Source organism: Gouania willdenowi, chromosome 20, assembly GCF_900634775.1.
Source record: "Gouania willdenowi chromosome 20, fGouWil2.1, whole genome shotgun sequence".
Taxonomy (NCBI): domain Eukaryota; kingdom Metazoa; phylum Chordata; class Actinopteri; order Blenniiformes; family Gobiesocidae; genus Gouania; species Gouania willdenowi.
Genome location: NC_041063.1, coordinates 19,248,318 through 19,256,453, shown reverse-complemented (window position 1 = coordinate 19,256,453; position 8,136 = coordinate 19,248,318). Strand labels below are relative to the sequence as shown.

General features: G+C 43.8%; 1 protein-coding gene across 1 annotated transcript; it reads left to right on the top strand.

Annotated features, from left to right (window-relative positions):
• Window positions 1–1,159: 1,159 nt before the first annotated feature.
• Window positions 1,160–4,105, top strand: mc4r (melanocortin 4 receptor). Its single transcript, XM_028434638.1, has one exon. The coding sequence runs from the start codon at window positions 1,493–1,495 to the stop codon at window positions 2,567–2,569; it is 1,077 nt and encodes a 358-aa protein (XP_028290439.1). The 5' UTR covers window positions 1,160–1,492; the 3' UTR covers window positions 2,570–4,105.
• The last annotated feature ends 4,031 nt before the right edge of the window (window positions 4,106–8,136 follow it).

The following is an 8,136-nucleotide window of genomic DNA, read 5'->3' as shown; positions in this document are numbered from 1 at the left end:
CGCAATCTATCAAACTTTGTGTTTTTTATTTCCCAAATACAGTATATCCAGAAAAATATTATGTTATGTATGTATGTTAAGCTGAACAAGTAATCGTAGTTTGTTATTATAGCTCTAGGCCATATTCAGACCTTGGTGTAGCTCCTTTAGCTGTACTAATCTAAGTTTAGCTTTTTAGTTTGTCACTTGAGCTAACTAAAACTCTTTTAGCTTTGATTAAGTTAGCTCGTTTTAATGTACCTTAGTTAGCTTAGTTTAGATAATTTTACCTTTAGCTACTACTACTCTTTGTTTAGCTATTTTTTTTTGCTGTATTTGCTTTAATTTAGCTATTCTTTTTTGTTATTTTTATATTAGCCTGGCTTTTGAGCTTATCTTTTTACCTATTTTCAGCTGTAGCTATCTTAGTTTAGCTCTTTTAACCTATAATAGTTTTACTATTGTTAGACATAGCTATCTTAGTTTTGCTTTTTTAACTTGTTGATACAAGCTCTTTTAGCTGTATATCTTAGTTTAGCACTTTTAAGCTATAATAGTTTTACTCGTGTTAGCTATAGCTATCTTAGTTTTACTTTTTTTTTTAAACTTGTATCAGTTAAGCTATTTTAGCTGTATATCTTAGTTTAGCTCTTTCTAGTTGTAGGCTAATAGTTTTGAAAGCTCTTTTTAGATGTCGCTATCTTAGTTTAGCTATGCTAAGTCATAGCTGTTTAGCTCTTTTTAGCTGTAACCTACTTATCTTAATTTACTTATTTTAGCTGTATTAATCTCTTAGCTAATTTGACCTGCATTTATCTTTGTTAGCTTTTTCAAGCTGTACTAATCTTAGTTTAGTTCAATTTAGTTGTTACTCTTTTAAGCTTGAGATTTCTTTAATTTATGTAAATTAAAACCAAAAACATTTAATATTACTAAATTCCAGTGATAGACAGAATAAAGTGTCTGTTTTAGATGTAATGGGGTTATTTCTTTTCATAAATATTTCTTTGAGCGTGGTCAAAGGTCTGATTCATCTTCAACTGTCCATTCATGCGTCAGTCCAAGCACTCCTCCTCCTCTGCCATCGGGTTACCACAAACAGTGTGTGCGTGTGTGTTTGTGTGTGTGTTCCTGGTATATCAGCAGCGTGAGCGAGAGAGAGAAGACCACAGTTGATCAGGCTGTGCTCGCACCGACAGCGTCATCCACCCGCTCACTTTTAATCAGCATCATGTAGATTTTTCTTTCTGCGTCCGAGCTGATGTCCTTCAGGTTTACGTCTTTAAAGGGAGCTTTTTAATTCCTCACTACTTGCTTCGCTGTTTGGCTTTTGGATGGAATAATTTATAGGAGTGGGATTGGATCATCTCTGCTCGTTTCAATTCCTCATGGCAAATCTGACTTGTGAGAAATCGAAGAACTCATAATGAGGAAAACTTGAAGGCAAAGCAAGGCAAGGCAATTTTATTATCATAGGGCATTTTCATACACAAGGAAATTCAATGTGCTTTACATGATTAAAAGTACTACACACAAAACCACACAGAAAGACTGTAGGAGGCACACTAGATTGACACATAAAGGGAGAAGTGAAATGGAAGCAGCTATGAACACAACTGCCCACCACGGACTGCTCCAAGATTACCATAACCAGAGCCAAAAATCAGAGACTTTATCCAGCAACCAGGACCTCTCCGAGGAGGAGAAGGACCCGTCTGCGGGATGCTACGAGCAGCTTCTGATCTCAACCGAGGTCTTCCTCATCCTCGGCATCATCAGCCTGCTGGAAAACGTTTTAGTCGTCGCCGCCATTATCAAGAACAAAAACCTTCACTCACCGATGTACTTTTTTATCTGCAGCCTGGCCGTGGCTGACATGCTCGTCAGTGCCTCCAATGCTTCTGAGACTATTGTCATTGCGCTCATCAATGGAGGCACGCTGACTCTCCCCGTCACACTGATAAAAAGCATGGACAATGTGTTTGACTCTATGATCTGCAGCTCATTGTTGGCATCGATTTGCAGCTTGCTGGCGATTGCCATCGACCGTTATATAACCATATTCTATGCACTGCGCTACCACAACATCGTCACTCTGCGGCGGGCGGTGCTAATCATAAGCAGTATCTGGACCTGTTGCACCGTCTCCGGCATCCTCTTCATCATCTACTCCGAAAGCACCACTGTGCTAATCTGCCTCATCAGCATGTTCTTCACCATGCTGGTCCTCATGGCATCGCTCTACGTCCACATGTTCTTGCTAGCTCGGCTGCACATGAAACGGATCGCTGCCTTGCCAGGCAACGCACCCATTCAACAACGGGCCAACATGAAGGGCGCCATCACCCTCACCATCCTGCTCGGGGTGTTCGTGGTGTGCTGGGCGCCTTTTTTCCTCCACCTTATCCTTATGATTACCTGCCCCAGGAACCCTTACTGCACTTGTTTTATGTCGCACTTTAACATGTACCTCATCCTCATTATGTGCAACTCGGTCATCGACCCAATCATCTATGCCTTCCGGAGCCAGGAGATGAGGAAGACCTTTAAGGAGATCTTCTGCTGCTCCCAGGCGTTGTTATGTGTGTGAACCATCTTTGCCGTAATATTATAATGCAGATTGTGAAGAAATGTAGAGGTTTATGAGCTGTAATTACAGTAAAGTGGGCCTAGACAAGCCCCCAAGTGTTATTCACATGGAGAAGATATGCTGCCTTGCTGGGAATAGCACACCCATCCAATTACATGATGAGCGCCATCACACACACTATCCTGCTCGGACCATTTCTGGGCACGTCCTCTGCATCCTCATGATCCCTTGGCTTACTGCACATGCTTCAATCAACATTTACCTCAATCATCAATCAGTCATCCACTCAAACATCTACACCTTCTGGAGCCAGATGAGCAAAACCATTAAGGAGATCTTCTCTGCTTCTCTGGTTCTGCTCGGGATGATACTTTGATCTCAACCTAAGAACATTTTTAGCTTTATGAGCTGTAATCATAGTAAACTTGGATGCGCCCCTCTTGCTCTGTGCTTTGTAAATTATTAATATGTGTGGCTCCGACTTTAGCTTTAAAATGGAGACAGATTTCATCAGAGGTAGGCTTGCAAACACAAGTTAATAAAATGAAAACACTTTTTTTACAATTAAAAAAAAAAAAAAATTGGATAATGAGATGTACGGAAACTGAGGCTCATGATCTGTGTGTATTGCTGTGGGACTCACACGTCAGCTGATGTTCATATGAAAGACTACCTCCGTGTGTGAAAGCTGAATTCTGGAAGAAGCCTCTCAACGCCTACATTGGATTATTCTTGTATTGCAGAACAAGCTTCTGACTGAGGGAGGAATCTCTTTTTCGCTGCTTTGCTTGATTAAAACTGACTCATCATCTTGCAATTATACACAGCCTTATTGCATGAAAATAGATATTCTTTGATTTGTGATGACAGAAGTCTCTGAGGAAATATGAGCTGTGTTCCAACATCTACTGCTACAATGCAATGAATGATTGAAAGAATACGTTCCCACATGAAGATGAAGCTAAAAATGTTTTCTGTGTTATCGTTTCCTGATGTTTTTTAATACGTTTCTGTCAAAACTGGTGTACTGATTTGAGGTCTACATATGTACAATGCAATGTGTGGCGTTTAAAGGACACTTGCAAGGCTTTTGCATATTTTCTGTGTGACTTCCCTACCTGTCACATCTAATTGCACTCTCATGTCGTCATATTGAATGACACTTTGATATTTAAAGGACAAAACGTCCAATCTGCCAGCTCTAAATGTTTGATGTGTGTCAATATTTGTGAGTTTGCACATGCTGAACAGTGCCATCCCTGCAATGTGTAAACGTGACTTTACAAAGACTTATTTTTCCTTGAATGTGTTTCTACGTTGTGCCATGTGGCTTTTAATCCAGGCCTTAAATGTCTGCGATGGTGATGTAAAGAGCAAAGTCGTCGTACTGATGCGCTCTGTGGTAAATGTTGTTTGCCTTATTTATTTATGCCTTTGGAAAACTTGAAGAAACTTGCACGATGCACAAAAGAAAACATCAGGTGTGTGAAAACAGGGAGATTGTTCATGTTTATTGCCTGCAATTGGTGTCGTACGTATCGGCGTCAGGGTTTGCTTTACCGTATCTACTGTGAATTACTGCTGCTGCTCAATAAATCATGACCTCAGCTACAGCTTTGTTTGCCTGTTTTCTTTGTGCAGACCTACACACACACATATATATGTACAAAAGGGTTCGTCAAACTTGTGCTGCTAAGTCAAGCAGTATCGAGACTTACACAATCTTGTCTTCAAGTCCACTTTCCACTTGAGAAAAAGCTTTAAGAGCTAATCCTGTGTCTTTTCAGGTCTAATTAGATACTTTATAGACAAGAGCACATTGATCACATTTTTTTTTGTCATTGTGTCGGTTGATTTCTGTTTTTTTTTTTTTTGATTATTTCTCTGACATTTTGTGTGTTTTTGCAGTCATTCTGTGTATCACTGTCCTTTTTTGGTGTCTTTCTATTGTCCTTTTGTGTGTGTGTGTGTGTATAAGATAAATTATGTATGTTGAGGGACTTTAATATGGATTTACTGCAAGCCAAGAGGCCTAAGAAAACAAATGAATTTCTGGAGTTGATGTACAGTATGAGTGTGGTCCCATTGATTACTAAGCCAAGTAGAATAATTGCAGAAAGTGCTTCGTTCAGTGATAACATGTTCACTAATAATAAAGAAAACAAGATATAAAGTGGATTATTAATAGCAGACATCACAGCTCACCTGTCAGTATTTGCCATTAATTGCTGTAAAAAGGTTAAGAAGAAGATCAGGTCCCTCTAAGAAATAAACTTAAAAAACGTAAAAGGGATTCGTATATATCGAGAAAACAAAATGTGTTTATTTATTATTAATCTTAATTTATTTATACAGGTAAGTCCCATTAAGTAAACAAGGTCTTATATCCAAGATGTTAATAATTTAAAATATAACATTTACAAATTACAGGCAAATAACTTTAAAAAAGAAATTTAAAAAAAGTCATGTTCAAAAACTATGAACAGGAACAGGTTGACCGTGACTTTAACAAATGCTTAAAATGCCTGAATGAAATAAAACATTTAGATGTTGTTGTAGATTGTTCCAGGCGAAAGAAGCAGAGTCAGTGTTAGGCTTGTATCCAGTAGTGAACCCAATTGCAGAGACGGAGACTGAGACTGGTGACGAATGCAATGACAATGTTTTATTTCCAGTACTTATTAGTCAGTTGTTTTGCAGGTGAAGAGTCCGGATGAGAGCTGAGGCAGGCTGGTGCGTGGAGAGAACAGGGGATCCAGGGCAGGTCGGTGAGCTGACGAAGAAGCAGGCAAGACAGGTAGTTCACTGAGTAGTCCGTGTGGCTGAGCCCAGGCTGGTTCAGGAGTAGAGGGAAGGCAGGATCTGACTGAGCTAGAGGAAACTGAGTCTACGATCTGGCAAGGAGGTGGAGCTGACGACCGGTTCTTATAGCTGTGGAGAGTGGTGATTGGTTGTAGCTGCAGCTCAGCTCCTGCACAGCTGAAGTCACTCCTGTAATTAAGCACACACACACAGTGAGAGAGAGCCTGCAGCCTAAGAGGGCCTGACAGTACCCCCCCCTCTAAGGGCGCCACCTGGCGCACTCCTGAGCATGTCAGGATGTTGGCGATTGAAATCGCGAACCAGAGTAGAGTCCATGATCTGGCGGCGAGGAACCCAACAGCGCTCCTCGGGACCGTATCCTTCCCAGTCGACCAAGTACTGTAAGCCACGGCCCCGACGGCGCACACCCAGCAGCCGCTTAACAGTAAAGATCTCCTGGTTGTCCACCATCCTGGGAGGAGGAGGGGGAGGAGCGGAGGGGCAAAGAGGGCTAGAGGAGACAGGCTTGATTTGAGAGACATGGAAGGTGGGGTGAACGCGGAGTGAAGCCGGGAGCTTGAGACGAACAGCACAGGGGTTGACAATGGACATGATTTCAAATGGACCGATAAACCGAGGAGAAAGTTTTTTTGATTCAACCTTGAGAGGGAGATTCTTTGAGTTGAGCCATACCCTCTGTCCAGGAGTGTAGTTGGGTGCAGGGGTCCGATGACGATTGGCCTGTTTCTGCATTTGAGTGGAAGAATGAAGCAGAGCTGTCCTGGCCTGTCGCCAAACCTTAAAGCAGCGCCGCATATGGGTCTGGATGGAGGGAACCGCTAACTCTTGCTCCTGTGAGGGGAACAAGGGAGGTTGATATCCAAGGGAACACAGAAAGGGGGACATACCAGAGGAGGCGTTGGGAAGGGTATTATGGGCATATTCAACCCAAGGAAGTACATAGCTCCAGGAGGATGGGTTGGAGGAGGTGATGCAACGGAGCGCAGTCTCCATCTCCTGATTTGTCCTCTCAGCTTGGCCATTGGTCTGTGGGTGGTATCCAGATGAGAGGCTGGTTGTAGCTCCGAGGGCAGAACAAAAGGCTTTCCAGACCTGGGAGGTAAACTGGGGTCCCCTGTCTGAGACGATGTCAGAGGGTAGTCCATGCACACGAAAAACATGATTAACCAGAAGGTCAGCAGTCTCCCTAGCTGAGGGAAGTTTTGGCAGGGCCAAAAAATGAGCAGCCTTAGAAAAACGGTCAATAATTGTGAGGATAACAGTGTTACCGTTAGAAGGGGGGAGACCAGTGACGAAGTCCAAAGCGATATGTGACCAAGGACGGCCCGGGATAGGCAGGGGACGAAGGAAACCAGAGCTGGGTTTATTGGAAGTCTTGTTTTGTGCACAAACAGAACAGGCGGTGATGAATGACCGGGTGTCTGCCTCCATGGTGGGCCACCAGAAACGGCGTCTCAGGAAAGCCAGGGTCCGGTTTATGCCAGGATGACAGGTAAGACGGGAGGAGTGAGCCCACTGGAGAACCTTAGAACGGACGGAATCAGGAACAAACAGACAGTTAGTAGGACAGTTGCCTGGGTCGGCCCGCTGGTTCTGGGCCTGTTTGACCAAGGACTCAATATCCCAGGTAACGGCTGCAATGACACGGGATGGAGACAGGATGGGTTCTGGGTCTGAAACTGGCTCTTCTGAGAACTGGCGAGACAGAGCGTCTGGTTTTGTGTTGCGGGAACCTGGGCGATAGGTTAATGTAAAGTTAAACCTGCCAAAGTACAAAGCCCACCTTGCTTGCCTGGAGTTAAGACGCTTAGCGGATTGGATGTATGAAAGGTTCTTGTGATCAGTCCATACCACAAATGGTTGCTCCGCCCCCTCCAGCCAGTGGCGCCACTCCTCCAGCGCTAGTTTGACAGCCAGTAGCTCCCTGTTACCGATGTCGTAGTTTCTCTCTGCAGGGGAGAGTCTGCGAGAGAAAAAGGCACAGGGGTGAAGCTTATTGTCAGCCACAGCTCTCTGAGACAACACTGCTCCAACCCCAGTATCCGAAGCGTCCACCTCCACAATTAATTGACGGTCTGAATCAGGCTGAACCAGAACGGGAGCGGAGGTGAAACGGCACTTCAGCTCCTTGAATGCTGCTTCTGCCTCTGAGGTCCAGCAGAAGGGGATCGAAGTGGAGGTGAGGGCCGTGAGGGGAACAGCGATGCTGCTATAATTCCGGATGAACCTCCGGTAAAAGTTCGCAAAACCCAAAAAGCGCTGCAGCTGCTTACGGTTGGTGGGTGCTGGCCACTCCGTCACGGCAGACACCTTGGCCGGGTCCATTTGCATCTCTCCCTGGGCGACAATATAACCAAGAAAGGAGATCTTAGGGACATGAAATTCACATTTCTCAGATTTCACAAACAACTTATTTTCCAGGAGACGTTGCAGGACCATGCGCACATGTAGCTGATGCTCAGAGGGGGTCTTGGAAAAAATCAAGATGTCATCCAAGTACACAAAAACAAACCTGTTAAGCATGTCTCGGAGGACATCATTAACTAGGGCCTGAAAAACAGCAGGAGCATTTGTTAGCCCAAAAGGCATTACCAGGTACTCGAAGTGTCCAAGTGGGGTGTTAAATGCTGTCTTCCATTCGTCTCCTTCTCGGATGCGAACCAGATGATATGCGTTGCGGAGATCCAGCTTTGTGAAAATGGTGGCTCCGTGGAGAGGGACAAATGCAGAATTTATTAACGGCA

Coding starts and splice junctions, on each gene's coding strand:
- mc4r (XM_028434638.1), top strand. CDS start 1,493: ATGATTAAAAGTACTACACACAAAACCACACAGAAAGACTGTAGGAGG.